Source organism: Mchenga conophoros, linkage group LG10, assembly GCF_057382185.1.
Source record: "Mchenga conophoros isolate Kocher_MC1m ecotype Shallow Benthic linkage group LG10, M_conophoros_male_GT1.1, whole genome shotgun sequence".
NCBI lineage: Eukaryota > Metazoa > Chordata > Actinopteri > Cichliformes > Cichlidae > Mchenga > Mchenga conophoros.
In genome coordinates this window covers 26,899,966-26,925,431 of record NC_140535.1, presented here as the reverse complement: position 1 = coordinate 26,925,431, position 25,466 = coordinate 26,899,966, and the positions used below count along the sequence as shown (strand labels likewise).

General features: G+C 38.8%; 2 protein-coding genes across 4 annotated transcripts in view; one reads left to right on the top strand and one right to left on the bottom strand.

Annotated features, from left to right (window-relative positions):
- sec24a (SEC24 homolog A, COPII coat complex component) overlaps positions 1–10,601 on the bottom strand; it is a 35,212-nt gene extending 24,611 nt beyond the window's left edge. For all 3 annotated transcript variants that reach the window (XM_085289607.1, XM_085289608.1, XM_085289609.1), the window contains exons 1-2: positions 10,205–10,601; positions 6,706–7,329 (exon numbers count right to left, since the gene is read on the bottom strand). In XM_085289607.1, the coding sequence (XP_085145733.1) occupies positions 6,706–7,329; positions 10,205–10,265 (685 nt within the window). In that variant the 5' untranslated portion in view covers positions 10,266–10,601. The remainder of the gene's footprint in view (positions 1–6,705; positions 7,330–10,204) is intronic.
- A 1,835-nt stretch (positions 10,602–12,436) lies between these two features.
- Positions 12,437–25,072, top strand: sar1b (secretion associated, Ras related GTPase 1B). The gene is made up of 7 exons (XM_085289606.1): positions 12,437–12,612; positions 16,440–16,515; positions 20,730–20,849; positions 21,133–21,198; positions 21,383–21,486; positions 23,036–23,167; positions 23,442–25,072. The coding sequence occupies exons 2-7, from the start codon at positions 16,458–16,460 to the stop codon at positions 23,556–23,558; spliced, it is 597 nt and encodes a 198-aa protein (XP_085145732.1). The 5' UTR covers positions 12,437–12,612; positions 16,440–16,457; the 3' UTR covers positions 23,559–25,072.
- Positions 25,073–25,466: the final 394 nt, after the last annotated feature.

The window sequence follows — 25,466 nt, the reverse complement described above, 5'->3', positions numbered from 1 at the left end:
CTGCTGATTGAAGTTAAAGCAGTTGGACTGCTGAGTGAATTTAGTTTGATAGGGAATTGGTCATTTTGTGGGTTAGAGTCCCATTGGTCAGACAGGTTGGACCTGGGTCAGTCATACACTTGTTTTGGGGTATTGACTGTTGTTTCAAAGTATTATAAATTATTATAGAACGGCGGTTGGACCGCTAAGAAACGCAGTGCTCAGAGGTAACGCTTGCCAAGGCCGGGGACGCCTAGGCCTTGTACTCTTTGAGGGATAGTCAGTTGGTCACTGTCACATTCAAAATGGAGATATGTAATAATAAACACTGGTCCCCATCTTTTGGGTGCTCTCTTGAAATAGTCAGCAATTTAAAAGTAGGGGCATGTGCTGAGAGGTGGTGCTGCACAAGAACAAGAGCAAAATAAAGAAAAATTATTGTGTTTAGCTTTGATAAATTCAAATTAAAATGTACCATTACACTCAGAGGATCAATATGAAATCAAATATATGCTAATTTTGTATGAAGTACATGGCTGATAACTGTTCTGTCCTGAGCATTTGTTTTTACAGCACCCACTTGACCACACCAACAGTTTCTCACCACCAACAGGGGGTACTTGCAAAGAATAGGGAGGAATATCATCAAAACTGGGAAAGGTAAGCCCCGAAGGGGGGTGATAACACCATAACTTTCACTTATGGTCAAATTCTCAAAATTTGACCCCAAACTTGAAAATTCTTCAAACATTTAGAGACAGAGTGGATAAACATAATGTCGCAAACCACATAAGGATGGAGCATTTGAATCGATAAGATGGTGAAATAACACGCAGTAAAATGTTGATCATGTTGATTCTGTTTATTCCAGTGTGCAGAGCAAGGCTATTATTATTAACGAAAACAAATGAAATAACGAAAACTAGAAGTGAAAAAACATTTTCGTTAACGGAAATAAAATAAAAACAAAAAAAGGAAAACTAACTAAAACTGTAATAATGAGTGTTCACAAAACTAACTAAAATTAACTGAATTTATAGCAAAATGTGTTTAGTTTCATTGATGTGTGCGTGTCCTACAATAGTCAAGGGTGAAAATGAAGTTTAGCTTCCAGATTTTTTCTTGCCGTCTCATTATGCCAGCAGGTGGCAAGTACGTTAGTCGAGTCGTCTGTGTTGCTGCTCCGTCCACGCGCAGAATCATGTCAGGAAAAGTCGGGAGAAAGCGTCAGAGTCCAATTTGGGATTACTTTGAATACGACTGTGTTTTGGATAAAGCAAGTGTCTTGTAGTGGAAAGAGACAAATTGAGGGGCAAATAAGGGACATTTCTAAAGGGAAAAAATCCCACAAACCTTAAAGTGCACTTGAAAAGTTCACACCAGAAAGCTAACCTAGCTTACCTTGAGAAGGTACGGGAGCACACTCAACCGTCATCCCCAGAAAACAGAAGCTAACCCCAGACAAGGCGGCGTGATGCATCCCGAGACAACAGGACTGGGATATCTACATGACTGTGTGAGTCAATTGCCTTCAAAAAGTTTATCAATTCATTTGAACCAAAATTACGAACACCCGGTGCTGCAAGAGTTAATAGTCTCAATACCCAAGGATAAGCACAAGAGCATGACTGATATGATGAAACTGGGATTTTGTTACACTTAATTATTGCAGACACAACTAAAACTATAACTGACACTAATCAAAACTAAACTGAAACTAAGGATTTTCAGAAAACAAAAACTAGACTAAACTAGCAAACAATTGGTAAAAACTAATTACAACTGATATAAAATTGAAAATCTGAAGTCGAAGCTAAATAAAAATAAAAACTAATGAAAATTGCAAAGCTATTAAAACCCTGGTGCAGAGATTGGCAAATCTGACCAGGAAATGTTATCAAATGGATTGTCGGAACAGTCAGCGTTAAAGTCACCTTTGACAGTCCATACTAAGATGGCGTTGAACATCTTCAGGGCGGAAAAGGGTTGGTGTGACCAAGGTGTGGTTTGGCTTGTTGTATGTATATTTCAAGATCATATGGCTCTGGATGGACCAGTTACCAGGGCATGGAAGGAGGACAGACTCATTAAATGAGGAGAAGGAATTTCCTGCGATTGAAGATCCTCTGGGTGAGTGGTTGACTAAAAGCATGCATAAAATAAAAGCTATTTTTTTGTTATTGATTGATAATTGGCCACATTTACAGCTGTATTGACTTGTTGTGGACGCAGTCTACTTCATGTTTAAGCACTCTAATTAACAGATTGAACATAGAGACATTAAAGGAAGAGTATGCAGCGCCACCCTGTCAGATGCCAGTCACGGTGGGGCTCAGTGATGAATCAGGTTAGCCGGATTCATAGCATGAATCAAGACAAAGATTCCCCTGCTGTGGTCAGTGAGGGAAAAGCAGGGGGAAATAAAATTTAAAAGAGGCATTCATAAACGTTTATGTGTCAAGTTTATTAACGGGATAAAAGGGGGTGTTTTACTGTTATTTTAGCATCAGCATTATTGTTACATCAGAATCATATAACAAACATTGCATTGATCATTTATTGAAGCTTTTGACATTATACTAACATTTGTGTTCCAGTGATTGTTATAACCTCAGGTTAATCTTCTATTTACAGGTGTCAGGATAATCATATGATCTTTCATTGCAGGTGTAACCATGATCATTTTTATACATATTGCAGTTTGTTGCTCATTATAGAGTTGTGCTCAAGTTAATAAGGGTTAAAAGCTACAGTCAACGCGATGTTTGGCTGATCTATGGACTGGAGTGACTTCGAGCATAGAAGGCCTCACGCGCTTACATAACACTGATATCATGTTTTTCTTGGCGATCTTTTATTCAGTTATATCTTTTGCTAAGTTTTAAGTAGTGGCAGTTAATTAAACGACATTCATTTAATATTACATACCTGATTCAGAGCATTACACACAGATCAACTTAACAATCTGCGAAACCTTGTAGCTGCAATGTTGTGTCTCCATAAGGGACAGTTGGCTCCAGGAGATAAGTGGGAGTCAGTGCCTGTCCTCGAGAAGGAGAGAATGTTCCTTTGCTGTGTCAAAAGTAGTCAACAAGTTCATATTCCAGTGAAGTTCATATTAATGCAGGTTTTGTTTCTTGGAAATTCTGCAGACGCAGGCTCTGGGCGGAGCCAGGAGTTGAACAGATCTAACATGACAATTAAATTGGTTTCATTCCCTGGCACAGGCTGACAGGACTGGAGCAACGACACTGGATAGGAGAAGGTCTCATACTTTCTAAGATATGAGGTCACTAACCTTTTCTTTTAATTTTCTAGCTCCGTTGATTTGACACATGGGAACGTGTCAAAGAAGGGGGGAAGTTGAGTTTTAACATCAAACAAGGGTTATATGAACATCTTTATGACTTCATTTGTGTTTTAATAACTTAGGTATGGTAAAGCTTAAGCTAATAGTGACCCAAGAGGTTTCCGGACTTTTTTAGAGATCCAGTGAGAAGCATAAATCATTATTTCTATGTTTAAGCGTTAATCATTGAAATGAACTGAATAGCGTTTAGATGATAAAATGCTTGTGTTCATGAGAAGCTGAGTACCACACTGGAGAGGAAACCATGGGACAGTAGGCGGAAGCAAACACATGATTTTTGGGGGGGCAAATGTTAGGATTAAAAATGGCTAATTTGTTTTTGATGTCTTTTGTTAAAATGAGTGGTTTTAATAATTTTCAGACACACCTTGCAAATGTGCTTATAATGAGTTGGCACTCGGTCTTTTGAAGGTCATAAGCTTCGTTCGGCGTGATGGTCCAGACTGATAAAGTGTAGGAAATGCCTTGAGTGCAGAGGGCTAACAGCATTAACCCTTTAAGACCTACCATAGAACCAAGTCCGCCAGAGCTTATATCATATTTTTACATGCTGTGGAGCCATTTTTGGGAGCATTTCAAGTTGCTATACATCAATACAACCATTATAGCCCAGATTTTAATAATATGTATTCATTAAGTGCATAGTAATTACATAAATTGCAAAAAAGTGCAATAAACTACAAAAAAATTGAAAATCGTTTTTGCTTTTTTAACATATATTTGTAGTTAGAGAAATTTAAGAGGCTTATCCCTCAAAACTGTAAATACAAAAAAGTTGCACAAAATAGTTTCCCACCACAGGAAATTTATTTTGAGTGTCTTCATAGTTTTATTTTTGAAATACACCAATTTTTATACACTGCAGGAAAAACGAAAATAAATATTATACTGCAAATTTGCAAAAAAGCAGCATATGCATCAAAATAAACTATTTCCAGCAGTGCAATATGAGTCCTAAGCATCCCAGAAACGACACAGAAAGTCATAAAGTCAAAGATAACTTTTAAAAAGACGAGTATAGGCCCTGAGGCCCTGATAGTAAAAAAGACTACATTTCCGCGAAAATGACGTCACTTCCGGTTTCGGGCATGTAATGGCGGAAATGCAAAAGTTCGCGCTGACGTCTATTCCAACGTAGGAAGTGTTATGACCAGCTGATTGGATCGGTAAAGCGTGTTTCTGGAATATTATGTTTTTGTTCCTGCAAGCGCTTTTTATTCAGTTTTTGCAAAGCTTTATGTGCTGATGGCATAAGATGTAAGTACAACTCCTCCGGTTTCATATGCAAAAAAAATTTTTGCGCTAGCTTACGTGGTTGCAGTGCTACCGGGATTTAAAAATAGTTACGCAAAACAGAGCGTGCCCACTCCGATCGGCTGTAAAGGGTTAACCATGAAGGGGTTGGCGGAAATCCAGGAACACCAGACCAACGAGGTTCGAGAGGCTCTTGGGCAAAAGGGGGACACGTTCCTGTTCCTTTTTCTGGGGAATACACAGGACACACAGGACCCGAGGATACACAGATCGTTGTTTGAAATCGGGGCAGAATAATCCCCTGATCTGTGCAACGACTGAAGGGTTGTCTAACCCCTGAGGTTGAAGAAAGAAGAGCAGAGGATCACCCAACTGGATGACACTGGTGGCTGCAGCAATAAAATAAAGGCTAAAAGCTCCTCGGACAGAGGTTCTAGTCTGAGTACGTCTGAAGGGTATAAGGTAGCACCAAAATAAAGCTGTGGAAGAACTGGGGAGCGTCATCTGTACCTGCTACTGTTGTAATAATAGTTTTTCTTGCATCTGAACTGCGCAAACACAGAGGTCATCTCACATATGGTTCGCCCAACAGGGGGACAAAGGGCCTCAGGGGGAAGAAGAAATGAACCCGGCCACACTGGATTACAGGGTGTAGGTGAGCTCTTTATTCTAAAGAGCTCAACAGGGGGAGTGTGAGATTATAATATTATTTTATGCCATGTTAGACAGCTAATTAAAGATTGTGAATTATTACGTAGTTTTAGTTTGAATTATTCTCCTGAATTAGAAGAAGGTGATAACTGATGCATTATACTGCTGAGTTATAAGAAATACTGTTCGCAGAAAGTCATCGCCTTATTTGTCTGATTAGAAGAGAACAGAACATACTGGAGTTTTCTGCCCCATCTCAGCAGGAGCAGTTAAACAGGGAGCCAAGGTCGTAGCTTAGGCGCCGTGTGAGAGAAAGCATGTGAATGTTTAGGCTTTTATGACTAGGTGGGGGCCACTAGAGGCTATAAGAGTTTGATCAATGCTCCACCATTTTGAGATCTGATGCTGTCTGCGTACGGTGTCCATCTCCCACGCGTGTGATCATTAAAATCATCGTTTGACTCAACCCGGCCGGACCAGTGTTGTTATTGTGGTTTTTCCTCTTGTATCCATCCCCAATATTTGAATCCGTAACACTGTCCAAGCCGGGGCTCGAACCGGCAACCTTCTGATTACAAGGCGAACTCCAAACTCTTGAGCCACGATCGCCCCGAATTACAACAATTCTGTAAGAACAAGCGGCCAAAATTATTTCACAGCACTTTAAAGGACTAACTGCCAGTTATTGCAAACACTTGATTGCAGTTTTTGCTACTAAGGGTGGCCCAACCAGTTATTAGGTTTAGGGGGGTAATCGCTTTAACTTTTTTTTTTTTTTTTTTACTCTTTTTAATAACAAACACCTTCATTTAATAAGTGCATTTTATGTTTACTTGTGTTACCTTTACATGAAAGTGTGACAAACATACAAAAGAACAGGAAATCAGGAAGAGTGCAAACACTTTTTCACACCACTGTATATGCCCTTTCCAATAACATAACAAATAATACCATATGTATTTGGTTACATGAAATAACAGTAACAATTAGTTCCATCGTAAGGACAGACTCCAGCTATAGGTGGAGAAAGGCCTTGTTATGCTCTTTATCCTCATGAGTTTAGCTTTCCACTTGTGGCAGCTGGTTAGAGTGGCACTCTACCAGCAGATTTCCACACCAGAGCAAGGACTATAGGGCAAGAGGCTCAAGATGGCTCAAGTATAAAAGGCACAAGAGACAAGAGCAAGTTAACCAACTCACTTGTAGGAAAACATGGAAAAACTGGACGCAAAGGACTATAGGTCAATAGCACCTGAACATTCGAAATAAGACTGATGGGATTGTCAATTTATATATTAATCTTAATGTTGTTTTGGATGAAAACAACACTGTGAAATAATTTGCAAGAAAAAATTATGTCTTTGTCAGTTTGTCCAGGTTTCCCAGCCACGTAAAGTCTATGTGTGGGGAAACACTGAGTATCTCTTTGTTATATGCCTTGATGTACTTACCTGGCTGTGTATAGCCGTGCAGAGAGGTGGGAGGCATTCCTGGGCCCGGGGGTTGGGTAGTGCTGTAAGACATGTTGGGAGGTGGTGGTAGTGGTGCTGCTGAGCTGTAAGATGCTGATGATGGCAGTGATGGCCCTGCTAAGGTTGCAGCTGGATTTACATGATTTGCCACAGGGCCCATTGGAGGCGCACTAATGGAGGTTGCTGGCCCCAGTGGTGGTGTAGGTGTGTTGTACTGCCATGCTGGAGTCATGGGCTGCTGAGGGTTGGGGTAGTAGCTACTAGAAGACACAGAAGGAGGAGGTGGTGTTGCCTGTGCAGGAGGCATTGGCACCCTAGGACCAGGACTGGGGCTGGCAGACTGAGGAGGGGTATGTGATGGATGACCTCCCATTGGAGGCCTGGGCAACAGTGGCTGGCCTGCAGAAGATGGGTAGGAGGTGGGTGGTGGGCCTGGCTGATATGAGCTAACTGGGGGAATAGGCTGGTATAGCCCAGCTGGGTAAAGTCCAGGGCCAGGGGGTGCAGGAGCTTTGGCCTGCACTGGATTGTATGGTGGTTGATTAGTCATCCCATAACTAACCCCTGGTAGCTGCTGGAGGGCAACAGGATTCTGTGATGGACCTGGAGACCAGAGGAGGATAAATACAGACATGTTAATACATTTTTCTCACAGTTTCCTCTTTGAGTAATTAAAATCAGACATGAAAATCATTTAATTCTCTGGTTAATTTTATGTCAATTTTATTTTTTTTATAAAAACTCTTATTTCAATCCCATTGTTTAGGGGAAAAGATCTGCCTGACTACTCGCCAACATTTCACAATGGCTGCAGCTCTTTAAATAACAGTATTGTCATGTAGGATAAGAGTTATATCTGAAATTTAGCCTTAGGTTCAAAAGCAGTAAAGCCTTTAGCGTTACAGAGAGATGTAACCAGCAATGTTATAGATTTCAAGCTAGGGGCTATTTTTTGTGATTCAAGTGCATTTTAATTAAGGCAATCCACTTGCTTTAAATGTTTTTATATGAAAAACAGATGGCACAGTGCTGGCAGTGAAAACTACACGGATGCATCAAATGACCAATGAGCCGACAGCCCAGAGGAGTAATCTCTTTACTTGGATTTAATTTGTTGTGATTTTCCCTCAGTGACAGTGGGTTTCAGGCTTACTTACTGAACACAGCAGTGATAAAAGCTGACACCTGTGCACCATTAAAATGCTGTGTTTACTGTGCAGATACTAGGCTAAAAATGTAACACAAACATCTCAGTTTCAAGAGTGTCAAACATTAATAACAATAGGCGATGTAAGATCTTGTTATGAACAGGAAACAGTTGTCAAATTCTAAATAGTTATAAGGAAGAAGGAAGGAAAGCAGGACAAAAACTACCAAGAATGATCTAATCAGCACACTTTAATTTGCAGCATCAATGTGATGCCATTTGTGGCCAAAACGATTATGTAATGCAAGCAGTTTCACTACTATGCATTTATTCCTTTACTTTATAACTGACAGCAGAGCTAAGTCAGCAGAGTGAAAAGGGATTAGAAAACTTTTCTCAACATGCAAAGATAGATGACGGAACATAATCCAGTAATCTATGCCCTTTCTAAGAGCAGGGAAATTCTAAGAAAATCAGAAATCATAAAGTGCCGAGTGTGATATCAGACCTTTCACTCCAGTAAAAAAAACAAAAAGCATCTAATGGTAAAACAAGAAAAACTTCACTTACAGAGTAGGAAAATACAACCCATGTGAATCTAGACTTGAGGGTGTAAATATGCATTACAATGATTAAGATAATGAAAGCAGCTCTAAAGACCACTTTATGACAGCAAGTTCAAATAGTGAGGCTGTTAATGTACTGGCGCTGTTTAACTCCAAACACAAAACTAATAATTTCAGTTTAAATGGGAGAATGCCCATGGGTAAGTGCTGTAATGAAATTATTACTAAATTGTCTTCAGAAGTTCAACCCTGTGCTGCCAGAAATACTAATACTCAAGACAAGAAAATGAACCAAAGATACAGAGACAGCGCAGACTGTCAGCTTTAACTTGAATACTAGTAAGGCAGTCAGGAAAGCCTTTTGAGTCTAGTCCACTGCAACTTCTGGCTTTAACAAAAACTGGGTATATGATAATGATACCGAATAAAATATAAATCAGTCAAGAAAAAAAACCCAACAACAACAAAACACACACACACACAAAAACCACACCCTCACCTATGAGCATATGCAGGGGCTTGTAATGGACAGTTTCCTTATAACTGCCTTTAGTCTTTATACACGAAGCTTAGCATTATAATATGACATTTCTGTCCATTCATAAGTGATGGGAATTACACCTGATATATGGAAACATTTTTTAAACAAAGATCCATATTCACACATTAACATTTCATTTGCATAAAGATAACCCAGGATAACAAATATTATTCAAGTCATGCCACCCAGCTTTATTGATGTGCTTGATGGGTTTTTTTCTTGTTGGTAATTGGCATTGTTTATTTTCCACTGCTGTATTTTTAACTGAACTGCAATTAGAAAAAAGAAAAAGAAAGGAAAAAAACAATGCTATATTAAAATGACCAAAATCACGTGTACTCATTTACAACTTTTGAATTGGAGCTGAGGTATTATGACCTAGGGATGCTGTTGTCTGCACAGAACAAGAAAGTTATTTCAAGTGCAGACTAATTTGATTGTGAAATATCAGTACTCCACTGGAAAACCATAAAAAGATATGAATAACCTGAAATTGAGACATTTATCTGTTTCAGGCTGCTTTGCTTTAACATATTTGGATGGTCCCCAACGTGCCACATGTACAGAAAAACGCAGGACGCAGACAAGCCAGAGCTTTTAAGCCAGCTGAAAATCCGTATTGCACAACAGTGAAAGAACTAGTAAACAAGCAAATGTATTTATTCACTGCCACTAAAACTACATCGGGAGTTTAAAAAAAAAAAAAAAGGAAGGGAAAAAAGGTTCAGACAAATCCAGCAGCATGAAAGGAAAAAAACAATTACTTTTCAAGTTATCAACGAGCTCGCATTATATCTACGTATATTATATTATGTTGTGTGGAGAAAGGTCGGACAATTGAACACCTGTCTCTATAATTTTATGGTGCCTGATGAGTCCTATAATCAACCTGTTGGGCTGCCACCTCGACAAGGGAAAAGTAGCAAACATTCAAACACTAACTAAATGTGTATGTATAGCGTAACTTAAAGAAAGAAACTATTTTGGTCACGTTAAGTCATCATGGTAGCATAGATCAAGATTAACCTCAGCTCTACACCTGACAGGTCGCCCCTACTTAGCTACCTATCGTTACAGTGTTACTAAGCAAGTCAGTTAGCTAACAACTAGCATCAGACACAAGATCCAAGAAGTGCCGCTAGTGCTCGTTTGTGACTACCGAAAAGCCAGTTAGCGGTTAGCTACTTCGCGTTGAAGTAAATATATTTAATAAAAGTTACTCACCATTTGCGTATGTTTGCCCTGTCCCAGTCCCATTCTGAGAATTGAACCCCGCAGTTGACATCTTGAAACAGACACCAGGATCTAATTTAGAGGTGCTTGGTTGGCGAAAAGCTAGCTACGACTTTAGCTGGCTAACTAGCTGGCTAACTAGCTGGCTGACAGTCGCGGGTAACGTTTAAACCTGTAGCTCTGACGGCGCGTAGCCTGCTCAAAGCGTCGTCCGCGGCGACGTCTCCTATTATCTCAAAAAAAAAGTTGATTAGGTGACTTGTTGACGATTACAAGCCCATCGCCATTATCAAAAAACCCGTTCGGCTATCTACGGGTGAGTAACGATGGGCCTGGTCAGAGTAATCGTGTCAGACACTTCTCCCCTTTCACCGGAAGCTGGGATCACCCAGCAGGATCAACGTAGAAACTGTCGGGCATGCGCAGTATTTACACGTGGCATTTCCTCCGGTGCACAGGATTTTCCAGTGTACTAGAAACATCATCGAGTTCATGGACAATCACTGTGCATTTTTTGAGAAGCTGCTCATTTAATTGCACGTGAAATACAACCTGCGATACTTTTTCCAACGTATGGTGGAATCCTCTAATCTAAGTTAAAGCACTAAAAGAATATGCTATAGTTTGTCCCCAGGTGAATTCTTTTGGACATAACTGTATGGAAAAAACAACCTTGGTTAGTTGGGAATAAGCTTCATCTTTATAATAGGATTAATGTAGTTTAATTCACCTTTTTTGCATTTGATTAAACAGTCAAGCACTGGAAACATTTAGACTTGACATTGAGTTTCCTTACAACTTCTATGAATTCCGAGCTATTTGTTTTGTCCTTGCATGCAACTGGGAAAAATCCAGCATCATTGTTTTGAAAGTGATAAGAAAGTCAAAGGGAATACATTTGTACATTATTTTTTTTAATCACTGGGGAAATTCCATATGAATAAGAACTGGTGGACAAACTCCAAATCAGATGTTTGACCATTTTTGTCAAGAAATGCAGAAATGTGACAACAAAACTTTAAGAATAATAAGTCAGTTAACTATAATTTGTTAATTTTCTTTTTTCGTTTTTGCCAGGACTTTATCCTTCTAGTCATATGCACATAATATGATGTAGCCTATACATTTTGTGCTTATAATATAAAATGAAATAAGAATTGCTGAATGTAAAAATGGTCTACAAGTCCTATACATTTCAAATAATCTGCAAAATAATTACATCCTACATGACCTGTGTCTATCTTGGGATATGATGTTAGTGTTGTGGGTGTCTGACCTGAAAGACCAACACAAAAACTGTATAAAAAAATGAAATGAGCAGACTCTGTTTCATAAGAAAAATTAGATCCTTCAGTGTGTGCAGATACATGATGGAGATTCTCTATTACTCAGTTGTGCAAGCACAATTACTTCGCAGTGGTCTGCTGGAGGGTGGCACTGTGACTGGCTACAAATTTAACACTTTTGAAGCTGGAGAGCAGATCACTGAACAAACTGTTCCCATCATGGATTAATCCGGACCACCCTCCGCACCGGTTACTGTAGAGAGACCGCGAGAGAAAGCACCTTCTCTAACAGAGTGATTAAGCTCTGCTGACATAAGTACAGCTACATACCACATCACCCTCTATAATAAATAATATAATAAAATACACCTGCCTCGTAGAGAAAGTATTTGACGGGTATTTTTATTAATATTAATATTTTATCATCCTTAAAATCCTGTTCTGTTCACTCATGATATTGAGTTTATTCCTTCAACTTAGAACTACTATGAGATATCATGTGATGATTCACTTGATGGATAAAGTCCTCCTCAGAATGTGACCAGTTCCCAGGAGGACTATCTTCTGCACCTCCTGAATGGAGTGCAAGATTTTATTAGTATAGTTTTCCATTTCTTTCTTTCTTATTATTATTTTACTATTAATTTGAACTGCTTTAAACAAATGATTTTCTAAATATGAGATAAACAAAGTACATCTCGTCATATCAGAGCTGACATGGACTTGCCTAACGAGATTATTTGACTATAACAATATGAAAACTTGGAGCAAACCATCACACACGCGTTAATACACCGATAAAATTATTTAATTAAAAAAAATGAGCAAAATATGTCCATGTTGGCTCTGAAACAAAAAGAAATCCAGAGCGGAGCTAGATTTTAGTTCCCCTGCCGGAAAGATGACTGTGAAACATAAACAGGAAGCGGCAGGGCAGAGTTTTCGGGGAGTTGCTGGACAGCCATTGCAGTGTCGTGGCTCAGTAACAAAACACGAAGGAGGAGAGAAGGACCTGGCATTTTGCAGGCTCTCTGGTTTTTTTGAGCAAGTGACCAATTTACATGAGTATTAGAGCGAACATACTTGTTATATTAATCTACACCTAGATAACGGGTAAGTTTTTTTTTGTTTAATGTACTTGATATCTGAAGAGTCCCGTAAACGTTCGACATCTAGGCTAGCAATTTCTCCCGGCTGCTAATGTTGCTACGTTAGCATTTCTTACACCAAGTTTACTGTTACGGTGCTGGGAGTGAGGTGTACATTTAACTTGACCCGTTGTCATATTTATTTAAACATTGGTGCTTATTTCAGAGTTGAAAAACAGTCGGAGTATTGCACAAATTTCATGGTTTTAGCACGTCGAAGAGCCGCTTTTGTAGCTAACTGCTAGTTAGCTAACGTAGCCATCGATGCAACGTCGCCTAAGTGATAGAGAATATGACACGTAGCTAGAAGCTTCCTGCTAGCCGGTTAGCCGGCCTCGCCTTCTCTTTTCAAACTATACCTAACCAATATATATATATATAAGCGTGGCATGGTTTGTTGGCATTCTTAAATACAGTCCTCGTTGTAGTTTTTTGGCTGAAGTGTAACCTGGCAGAGACCATCAATTGCTGTAACATTAGCCGTCATATTGAAGGTTAGCTCACTTCACTGCTACGTCTATACTGGCTGTTATAACCCGGGGATTTTGACAGCCGAGTCAAACCGCATTCGTTGTCTTCGCAGTGTTGTGTTAGTTGACAGGTACTGCCTGAAACCTAAATGTGATAATAATTCATATCTTCTCAGAGGAGAAAATGTGCCCCATCTTAGTTTGGTAACACACTGCTCTGATAGGCTTTATCTAAGACATGAGCACTTTGCTACTAACACGCTGAACTAGGAATTCAAGAGGTAGATCACGTTAGTGTTTGAGGTAAGCGGTCTACATGGGTGACGATTTTTGATAAGACACCCCTGTTACCCATTTAATGTTGACTCAGCGTTATTGCAGTTTATTTAAATGTCAGATTTAATTATATTAGACATCTTAGTTATAACGAGTTTTTCTTTGAGGGCACATTTGAGTTCCCGAAGTCATCTTTTTTGTTGTCACAAGTTAAAGGTTCAAGGCAAAGGAGACAAATAAATATAGAGAAAATATAGTGGCCAATGAAATTAATTGCCTTGTTGCCAGTGTGTGAATGTGTGTGTGAATGGGTGGATGACTGGATATGTAAAGCGCTTTGGGGTCCTTAGGGACTAGTAAAAGCGCTATATAAATACAGGCCATTTACCATTTGTTGTTTCACATAACTTTGCAAAAGCGAACATTTGTAGCATAACTATTTTAATATATGTAACAACTAATTTCAAAACATAATTTCTCAAAGTACTGAGCAATTGAGCACAAAATTTTACTGAGCATATTTAAAAGTAAAAAAATAAATCAAACTAACAAAAAAAACTTAATGTATGTGAAAAGTTTGGGGCCCACCTAGGGCTGTACGATATAAGGATATATATCGGATGACGACATAAAAACGTCTATCGTTTCATTTTACGCTATCATTTGTTTCGTGGTGTTGCAAAATAAACTGTTTATGGCAATATTTTTTCATCGTTTTGATGGTCACTGTAGTGGCTATATTCATTTCTTAAAGTTCTCTCTTTCTCTTATATTTAATATAACCACACTATGGACGGACAAGCGCCTGTTTTTAGTCATTGTCATCAGCAACAATGATGGTAAAACCATCGCGTCCGCTTGTTTATTTTCCACATAAACCTTTCTCAATAAAGCTCAAGATCCTGTTGAGACTTTTCAAAATAAACTGAATCACGTAAAATAGTATGCAGAGTATTTACCAATGAGAAGCAAAAAAGAGCCGTCAGGTGCTAAAAAATAAACCTTAGACTCAAACGTTAGAACAGGCTTTTCCCTGCAGCACGCTGCAAAGAAAACGGCGGCTGTTACAACCTATGTCTAAAAATGTGTAGTTTCATGCATCGGTAAAACACTCGACTCCAGATATATGACGCCCAGCTAGAAACACTTCAGCTACCCGAGATTCACAGAATTTACAGAAAATGTTACATTTTTGTGATTTATATCGTTATCGGACGATAGATGTTTTATATCGGGATATGAGATTTTGGTCATATCGCACAGCCCTAGGCCCACCTAATAGTTTTTGCCTTTTCCTCAATCGTATGACATGAGAATGGATTTTTAAGAAGTTGTTTCTTAGGGGGTGTTCTTTTAAGGAATCTTGTTGTCTATTAGATGGCCAGGAAAATTCATAAACTTCTGTTAAGATAACACAGGTAACGTTGACATCTTAAGTGGGGACCATTCGTCCTAGAGGCCCTTTATGAGGAAAAAAGAAGGCTGTAATGGTTCGGAAACCACCTTCATGGATAATCAATTTGATCAGAGTAATTCACCTTCATGTTTGCATTACATTTTTATTTGTTTACTCTAAAGACCCATTCCTATTTTCCCTTTATTTTGATAGTGTCTGTGTCTTTCTTAGGGCTACCGTTTGGTTTGGGTGAGCTCTTGTTCTCTTGTTAGAATATTGTCATTGTTCATTGGACTCTGAGACAGACGGCAAATGACAGAGCAAGTCAACAACAGCAAAATGTAGTAGAGCGTCAGCATAGTCTTTTAAAGTTGTTCATGTGTATTTTTTAGGGCATATATTTACCCGTCAGTGTGTCAGAAAGTCTTCTGAGATTTACCGACCAAACAGAAGATCTGTTGGCATTTGGCTTTTCATTTCAGACCCTAGTAGTAGCAGTTGGTCATGCTTGATGATCAGTTTGCACATCTTGTAAACGACACCGCCAAATGCAGTTGAAACAGAGTAAGGCAGCAGACTTCAGGCAAGCTTTTTATGGCCACATGCATCTTTTGCTTGCCGAATATTTTACAGTCACTGAGGCAGGCATGGGAGCATATCGGTCCACAGTGTGGCACCAGCTGACGTGTAGTTCAGCTGTATTTGCATGATCTTGACCTTTGTCAGCCTTATACTTTAGCCCTGGAGTTGTTTTCATGTTACGTAATTGGGGCCAGAGGTCTGTACCAGCTTACCTTGCTGTGATCAGTGTGCAGAGGATTGAAAAATGAGATGAAGTTGGAAATGGAGTGCAAAAACTTCTTATTGGAGAGGGGATGTTTGCTTTTTCTGTCCTCCCTTTTATTGAATGTCATAAGCATAGCTCTCACATATTTGATTGGGTCACTTAAATGGGAGACAAAGAAGCTTATATGAAGTAGAAATAAAAAATGAAGACTGTAAAAATGTGTCTTACCCAGAAAAAAAGAAGAAAAAAAAACATCTGTTACACAACAGAAACTGCTATTGATTTCATACTTGTAGTAGTTATCTGAGTCTGTTTATTTTGGATTTTTTTTTTAATTGGACAAACAATTAGGCTACCCCCATTTAAACGTCTTAGACGGCATAATTTTCAGATTAAAGCTCATGTTGTCTGTCAAGAAACTGTCAGATGGTATGTGATCAGGGTTCTGAATCTCCTGTCCTTCTGGAACAAGATAATCATTGGCTGTAGAAAGGCACTCACTGTTCTTATCAGCAGTTGCTAGTATCTGTGTGATAGGTTGATGCAACTGGCATATTTAGTTCTTAAGTTATGTGTTACCCTTTAATTGTGTTTATCACTTAATATTTTCAGATACTTTGGCAAGTTGGTTTTTGCCCTATTTAAAAAAAAATAAAAAATAAAAAATCACAATTTTACAACTTATAAAATTTGAAAAGTACTGTTGAATCAGATAAGATATTTTCTTTAAATATTTAAAAAATTTTGCTTCACTTTACAGCACTTATCAGTCCAAAGGGGGAAAAATACCCTTCTCTGTGAATTAATTTGTTCTTTCCTTTGTTTTGAATCCTCTTTTTTTGGGGGGTGGGGTTGTTTTTCAGGATTCAACAGCTCCGGATATGTCATTCCTATTGGAGTGGATTTCTAGCGGTTTCAATAGCGTACTACAGTTTTTAGGTGAGTACCAACTAGGGATGGGAACCAAGAACCGGTTCCCAGTTGTCCATTTCCTTGGACTACTGGGAACTGTTAGTCTTGTTGGTCTGCTTGTCTATCGATCCAGTTATCGGTTCTTGCACTTGCCAATAGTGACACAGTCTATATTGTGGATATGACATTACTTTTATTGTTATTGCACAATAGGATGAGAATGCAATGGTAAACTGGAAACTCCATCTAGGACATAAACACCTGCATTATGTTGCTAACACAGCTTCGACTCTTTGCAAGCATCTAGTCAGACAGCATGCTAACGCTAAGCTAGCCAAGAACGCAGGGCGATGTTAAAGCTGAGTGACTGCTGACCCCAACCCAGCCAGACAGACCCTAAACTTCAAAGGTAACAAACTGATGAGCAGACAGGCTGCAGCCTCCGTTTCAACAATAGAATTACTGTGTTGATCACTTTGAAGTGTCTTTGTGCTGGTGTTCATCATTGCTTTGTGTTGTCAGTTTTGTGTTCATACCTAAACACTGAGAGAAAGATCATATTATTATCATTATCTTATTCCAGTGTTTTTCTAATTTTTCTATGTAACTTTGCACTGTCCACTTTCTGCTGTAACAAAACAAATTCCCCACGATAGCGATTTGTTTTGGTGTGTGAAACTGTAGCCTCTGTTTGTATTGTTAAATGGTAATTATGAGTCAATGCATTTCAGCTATGTTACAGTCAGTGTTGGGAAGGTTACTTTTAAAATGTATTCCATTACAGAATACAGAATACATGCCCCAAAATGTATTCTGTAACGTATTCCGTTACGTTATTCAATGACAGTAACGTATTCTGAATACTTTGGATTACTTAATATATTATCATGCTTTTTACAACAACGTGAATGTACTATTGCTGTGTGATTTATTACTATTACTGAAGGTCCGCGACTCCGAACTGTAGTAAAGGGACCTCTGACTAAAACGGCGGGGTCCCTGTCGGCTCGTAGCCGAAAACTAGCTTTACTTTGTTGTGTGGGTCAACTTTTCTTGCGAGAGACAGAGAGAGGCGTTGAAAGACTGCTCCAACGGAACTTATTGTTTTCGGAGGAAAACACGAACACGGTGTACAGTCGAGTCTTAATAGCTTACTTACAACTGGGCTCGTCAGGCACTCTTCTTGGCTGAAGTGGTTATTATTATATTTACATGCTTCCAGCTCCCGTTTTTCCTCGATGACAACTCGTACCTTTCCACTCCCCTTTTTCTCTCTCCCTCCTCGAGCTCACAGACCCATAACGTGTATGGCAGTCCATTCTCCCTGCAGCACGGACTACACTGCCCATGATGCTACATTCTTTAGAGCTATGCTTGTAGCATTCTGCCTGTTAGCTTAGCACAACAACAACAACGAAAAGGCGCTCTCTCACCCAGGAAACACACAGTCGCAGAGAGAGAGAGAGCGTCGCCCTGTAACCATGGCAAACGTAACGCTGCCGCCTGGATCAACAGAACGTAGCTGTCAAACAAAACCCAAACAGTCCTGACCCGCGACAAAATGAAACAGGAAAGTACCGCAGTGTAATCCATTTATTTCAACAAAGTAACTGTATTCTGAATACCACCCTTTTAAACGGTAACTGTAACGGAATACAGTTACTCATATTTTGTATTTTAAATACGCAACGGCGGTACATGTATTCCGTTACTCCCCAACACTGGTTACAGTAAGATGAAAATAATGTTACGAGTAAAATTAATTACTTTCTCCTTGGAGTGATAATTACTTTTTTGAGTATTGACTAACGCTGATCTGCTTGCCGCTTGGCAGATCAGTGTTACGAGAGTCCATCTGTTAGTCGAACCTTGGATACAGGAGAAACAATGCGTTTTTCATCCTGGTCATGGAACACTGGACCAGCTCTTGGTCTGCATAACTGGCAATAAGTTGGACTCATTCCTGGTGGGTGATGGGATCCACCAGGGCTGCCCTTTGTCCCTGATTCTGTTCATAATTTTCATGGACAGAATTTCTAGGTGTAGCCAAATAGCGAAAGGCTTTCACCTGGGTGGTTTCAGAATCTCATCACTGCTTATTACTTTCTAGTATCAGCTGATATTTGCTGGAGCCACAGCTGTAAAAGCTACTGGTCATGATATCGGTTTGGATATCTGGTGAGAGGGAAACATGAAGATGAAACCAGGAGATGTCCTTACTGAATCATCAGAGCTGAACAGGTGAAGGAGAGACAGGTTTACCTTTTTAGGTGACATGAATGAGTTGAAGGGAAGTTATAAACTGTTTCTGAGAGACAAATAACATCAGGATCCTTTTCTAAGTAGCTGACAGCTGGTAACTGTGCAGGGGCGGGTCAGGGGGCCAGGTAGGGCATTAACAGGGAAAGGGGGGCACAAAGAAATACTTTTCTTTCTTATTCTCATTTAAAATGTCTCGCTTTTAAAAAATAATTATCTGAATCTTACAACCAAAGTTTTTATCTGACGTAAAATGTATAGAAATCATACATATACCAACAGGACAGTGTACATCACTGTCACAACAGCGTTTATTTTCATTCAAAGGCTTTATGGCTTTAATACCTGGTGGGCCGGTCTCTAGTCAAAATGCCCAGGCCGATTTTTTTATTTTTTTTTTTTTTTTTTTTTTTTTTGTCCCAGTCCAGCCCTGAAGTCAGCTGTGACGTGAGGACTATATATACTGGCTGAGAGTGCTTGAAACTCGCTGCAATATCCACCTAAACAAATAGGTGTTGTCCCTCAGGCAAAACCTTTCCAAAGTTTCACACAGAAAGTCTGATCTTTCCAGGCTGTTGCAGCATCTCCCTCTGTGTAATATGGATATCTCTGAGCGGTGAACCATGGTGGTTAAAAACTGACAGGATTGCACATGCATGTCTTCAACCTGTCTGCACCTCCATGCAAGGTAACAAAAATTGAGAGATGCATGATCAGGAAAAATGCACCAAAGCATGTTTTAAGCGTCACCTCTGGCGTCTGCCGCCATTTGCTAGGGAGACATCAGGTATAATGGGCCATTTATTCAATCCTGACCCTGTTGACATAAGAGGGACACAGTGGGTAGTACAGCTTTAGTTGAGATCTGATATCAAATATAACTGAAGGTAAGGTATCAAATTAGAAATGGAATAAGTTGGATTGGTACATCCTCACTCATTATCTCCTAATCCACGCTGCAAAGTTTTATTGTTGTTCATAAAATATTTTTCAGCTGCAGCCCTTGTCAGGAAAATGCTTTGTTTTGTTTCACATTCTAACACATCCATTTTTACACTCTTACACTTTTGATTGTATCACCATTTTTTGGAGTGGTCATCATTTTTCAAATTCTTTCTATTGCTTCAGTGTATGTCTTTAGTTCCTGGTTAGAGCTCTAACACACGGTAGCCTATGGGTTATGGCATTGCCATTTTGCTCCCTGAAAGTCGCTCAGCTTAAAGCTTTCAGTGATGTCCACATGCTGCGTAAACATGAAAGCCTCATAAAGGATACATCTCTCAGAAACATGACAGAATTTTCCACCCTTCTTTTTTTTCCCCTCTTTTCTTTCTCTCTCTGAGTGTCCATTTGAAATGTGTACCAGCAGCTCTTTTCCCCAGGGTGTGCTGTTCTAGTTTCTGTGTTCGAACTGCTTATATGAAACGGGCGTTCCTGTTCTCCCAGTTAGACAGGTCGCATAGTGCTGCTGTAAGTAATGATGTCATCCAGTTGACTGACTCAGAAATGTTATAAATCCACCAGGTATCACTATGCTGACTCAGAGTTGTAAACACAAAGGCTTGTAATCTTGTTAGGAAAGTTGATCAAGGAGTGGCATAACTTTGCACCTTTTTATGTTTTGAGAAAGGTTTTTTTTTTTATATATATATATATATTTTTAATAAATGTAAAAGAAAAAAGAAGAAGAAAGAAAAATAGTCAAATCAGTCCATCAAATTGGAAACTAACTACTTCTTTTTAAATAATCATTGTGTGAATTTGAGAAAACCAAAATGGTGTTCTGATTTATATAAACTTATGTGGATTAAATGTCCCCTGTAGTTCTAAGAACAGGTCTGAGCTTGATAGCCTTTGTTTAGTGTCACTGATTTGCTTTAAAGGTTAAAAAAATATATAATGTGATTCAGCAACTTAAAAAAAAAAAGAAAGAGTAGTAGCGTACAGGTTTGTGTTCTGAAATACTTTTGGCTTTCTTTCAGGACTGTATAAGAAATCCGGCAAGTTAGTATTTCTTGGCCTGGACAATGCTGGCAAAACGACGCTACTGCACATGCTCAAAGATGACAGATTGGGACAGCATGTGCCAACTTTACACCCAAGTGAGTTGGTGCTTACTCTGTCACATGCATGCACGTTCACACATGCTCATTCGGTTATGTGTCAAAAGACTATCAATACAAAGAAATGGAGGCAGCTTTTACAGACATTTATATCTGTTTTCTTGTTAACAGACACTTTTAAAGCAGATGCTGTTGATTGGATGTAATATCATAAATGTAACGTACCTATGTGTAACATGCGCTTGGATATTCCATATGGAATTGCATTAAACTGATGTTTTTTCAGTATCTTTGCTTGACTAATTCATTTCCTCCCCTCCAGCCTCAGAAGAGCTGACGATTGCTGGTATGACTTTCACCACCTTTGACCTTGGAGGCCACGCACAAGGTGTGTCTGTGTTCTGATAGTTTTTGTATTTTACTGATTGCATTTTGTTTTTAAGGAAACAACAATATTCATTTGTATGGCTAATGTACTTCAGTTTTCAGTCTGGTTAGCCCAAGGTTAAAACAGAAGAGAAGTTGACAAATAAGATTTTTTTTTTTTTTTTTAATTTTGTTTGTTCACTCAGCCCGCAGGGTGTGGAAAAACTACCTCCCTGCCATCAATGGCATTGTCTTCCTTGTGGATTGTGCAGACCTCGGGAGATTGGGTGAATCAAAAGCAGAACTTGATGTAAGTACCCGCAACACACGTGGTCCCCATCACATCGCTAAGCGTCGTTTTTGACAGCTTTTAGTATAATAACAAAGAGAGAAATAAGTGTAGTTTTGGTTATTCATTGTGCATGTTACCTTTTACCACATGTATTTGATAATTGCAATTTGAGAAAAAAATGAGAGGAGATAATAGTTTTTGTTTTTCCCCAGTAAGTCCATATAAAGATACAAAGGGACCATTAAAGAACTACTCATAAAGGGATTATTTCTTTCAGAAAACAAGTAATCATGTAGAAAAAGAACACAATATAATTAATAATTATTTTAAAAATAAGAGAAAAAGGAAACATGTTGAAAAAAGCGTGTTTGTATGAAAGCGGCACCACAATATTATTGATCACAATTGTTTGCCCAATGGGTACCAATATTATGGGAATTATGATAGATTATACAAAACAGTATGGCAGTTTTTCTTTATTCAAATGTTTTTTTTAAGGGTTTCAGTTTGTGGTGCATTAATCTAATGTCTTGGATGTTTCTGAAAAATCTGCTTCTAGCCCCGCTTCTTAAAAGAGAGGGGTTCATTTCTCTTCCCTACATGTTCTAATCTACTTTTCAACCAGCCGACCAAAGGGATATTTCTGGTAACTAATTTACCAGTTTTAGAATAGTCTGAAAGGCAAAAGCTGCTCACAGAACATCCAAAACTGAGCAAATTCTAAAAGTGTAACATTGGCCAGTCAAATGTTTTGTTTGTATTTTAGGAGTTACAGGAAAATGTTAATCACACTCTTTATTTTCTAATTGTGTTTCACAAAAGCATGTTTTTTGCTGGCTTTTTTAAATTTAATTTTTAAATGGACAAATCTGGGTGAATGATTAATGACCTGGCATGGCTATAAGAATCACTCCTCCTCCTTGTATTGGAAAGAATTTAACCAAACTTGTGTGCAAGTTTGTTTAAATTCACACCAGCTGTGTTCAAGGTCACATTTTAGTTTTACAGGCAGTAACCTATGAACAGTGATGGTTCATAAGCCAAATGAGCTACAACGTCATTGTTACTGTGGTCTCCTGTCTGACTTCAAGTCACTAAAAACTCATGCTATTCAAAGGCTACTACTGTCTACTAGTTACATATAACTTAGTCAGTTAGAGGACAATCAAAGCAATAACTGTGAGAACTTACTAGAAAAAATTATAATAGCCATAAACGCTTCATTCAAACACCGCATTTTTAATTATTATTATTATTATTTTTTTTAAATAAATCTGCTCGTGAATTAATTTTTTCCCTTTAATTTAGAAGGGACGATGCATATTATTGAAGATATCAATGTAAATATACCAGAGTTAGCTAAAAGGCTGCTCCTCATCTGTGGTCTCTGACAGGTCAGACAAAAATAGTGAAGAAGAAATTTACCCCACACTGTCAGACAATTTATTAGCCATTGTTTGAGATGAATTTTAAATGTGTTGAAGCATTGTCTTACTTTTTGGAATATGATTCCAAATCTACCTTTACCTACCAATACGAATGTTGTCACTCTCATTGACCCACCCAGGCATTAATGACAGATGAGACCATCGGAAATGTGCCTATTCTGATCCTGGGCAACAAGATTGACAGGCAAGAAGCCATCAGCGAGGAGAAGCTGAGGGAACTCTTCGGATTGTACGGACAGACGACAGGAAAGGTGAGACACCGTCCAAGTGAACCAAGGCTTTAAAGCTCTAAATGCTGAAGAACAGAAAAAAATATATATAAGTTCATATATCAAAATGTGAAAGGACCAACAGTCCTAGATAAATCCCTGCCTGGTTCTTTTGCATAACATGTCAGATATTTTATCAATGTAAAAGACATAGGGGATCATGTGCAGTAAATGAGCCTTGTACCAATGTGTTGTGGTCCCAAAGTGGGTTTGGTTTAATTTTTCTTTCTGCTTTTTTTTTTTCTTCCATCCTCAGGGCAACGTTCCCTTGAAGGAGCTGAACACAAGACCACTGGAGGTGTTCATGTGCAGTGTGTTGAAGAGGCAGGGCTACGGTGAGGGCTTCCGCTGGCTCTCCCAGTACATCGACTAAAGAAGCCAAGCCCCGTGACACGCTGACACCACCACCACCACGATTATCAGGGCGAGCGCTAAATCCAACCATTCGAGTCGCCCACCGTTGCCACCAGTACCGTCATGCTCAGCCCCACGTTCGGTTAATCAAGTCTACATCCACCTTCAGAGAAACCAGTACAACTTGATCCCAATAGACTTTTATTGGTCGAACATTTGGTTCTGCACTTACAGCATTCATACCTGTACATGAACACAGTTGTTTCCATCTCTCGCTTTTTTTTTTCTCTTCCCCTCTTTGAAAGAGTAACATAGCATTGGTTCCACAGCAAAGGGTGTTCAAATTCAAGTGGATGAATCTTTTCTATGTTGTCTGTCCTCTGCTGCCCCTTTCTCCCTCGCTCCCTGCGATCTGTTGATAATGATGATAGATGCATTATAAGTGTAAAACTGTACATGATTCCATTTATATAATCAACAATCCAATGCCTCTCCCCCACCCCCTCTTCAACAACATGTTAAACAATGAGAGAGAGCAACATAGTTGTATACATTGCAGTACACTTTTTTAACAGTAAAGACATTCAACATCGTATTTAATCGCAGTGTTTTTGTTTTTGTTTTTTTGCTTTCCCCACATGGTTTCAATAACTAAATGAAGTGGCCACATGCACACCCCCCACTCTATACATGTGGCTGTTTTACCCATTTATTAAAATGGAACAGTGCATTGATCTTGGTGTATCAGAAATGTGATGAGTTTCTTTAGGTTATTTGGAAGTTAAAATACTCTCATCCCAGGCTCTGTGGGCACAGTCACATTATATTGAGTCAAAATAGTCAATAACACCCCCCCCCCCCTTTCTTTTTCTCTTTTTTTTTTTTTTCCTTTCTTAAATTTACATAAGAGAAGCATGGGGTGGTAACATAACTAACAAGAGGAACGTTTTAATAGAAGTAATACTGGCTGTAACTCTGATAAGGTTTGAAATTGTGTAGGTAGCACAATGGTCAGTTGATGCAAGGAAGACTATTTAAATAAATTAAATGAACTTTGCAATAAATATCTTTATAATAACATGCAGTAAGAAATGAAGCGAGGAATAAAATAAACAGCCAGATGTAACGTCTAGTAGTCATCACTGTTAGAAGTTCATACTACAGATGTACGTTCCTGCTCAGACCTTTTCACAGGGTTAATCTAGTGACCAAGCAGAAGACACGTCCCACAGTGGGAACAGGTAGATAGGCTTAAGACACCTAAGAAAGGGACCATATATATGAAATGTACACAAACATCGTACATGGATTTTGTATTTCTAAGTGGTATCCTTTGATCTATGTGCATTACCAGATACTATTATGCATGCCTTGTTCTTTTGAGTTTTTTTGTTTTATTTACATTTACTCCACAATACAACAGGAGAGAAGGAGATGCCAAAATTCACTATGAGATGATTGTTATGTTTTTGTTTTTATTTTGTAAGGAAACAATGGAATTGCGCATAATACATACTTTTTTCTGTCCCTGTCCCTTTGTGTCTCTTTAATTCCCTCATGACAAGATGATGAGCTATTCCAGCAAGGGTGGGACTTACTGTTGTTTGCATCATATGAAATGTAATAAATGTTTGCAATGAATAACAGGCTAAACCTTGATCCCCAATGTAGACTCCTTTTTTCCCCCCCACTTTTCTTTAATATTAATGTTTTTTCCATCAGCAATCAATTGGTGCTTCACACCCAAGCGCCTTATAAATCAATGGAATTTTTTTTCTTCAACATTTTCCAGATGTGGTTCTTTTGAAATCACATTATATTTTTGTGAGTTAATAACATCCGAGAGCCTTCATAACTTTAGTTCAGGGGAGACAAGGGGCTGAAAAACACATTGAGGCCCTGCAACCTAGTCAGTCAAATCTCTCCA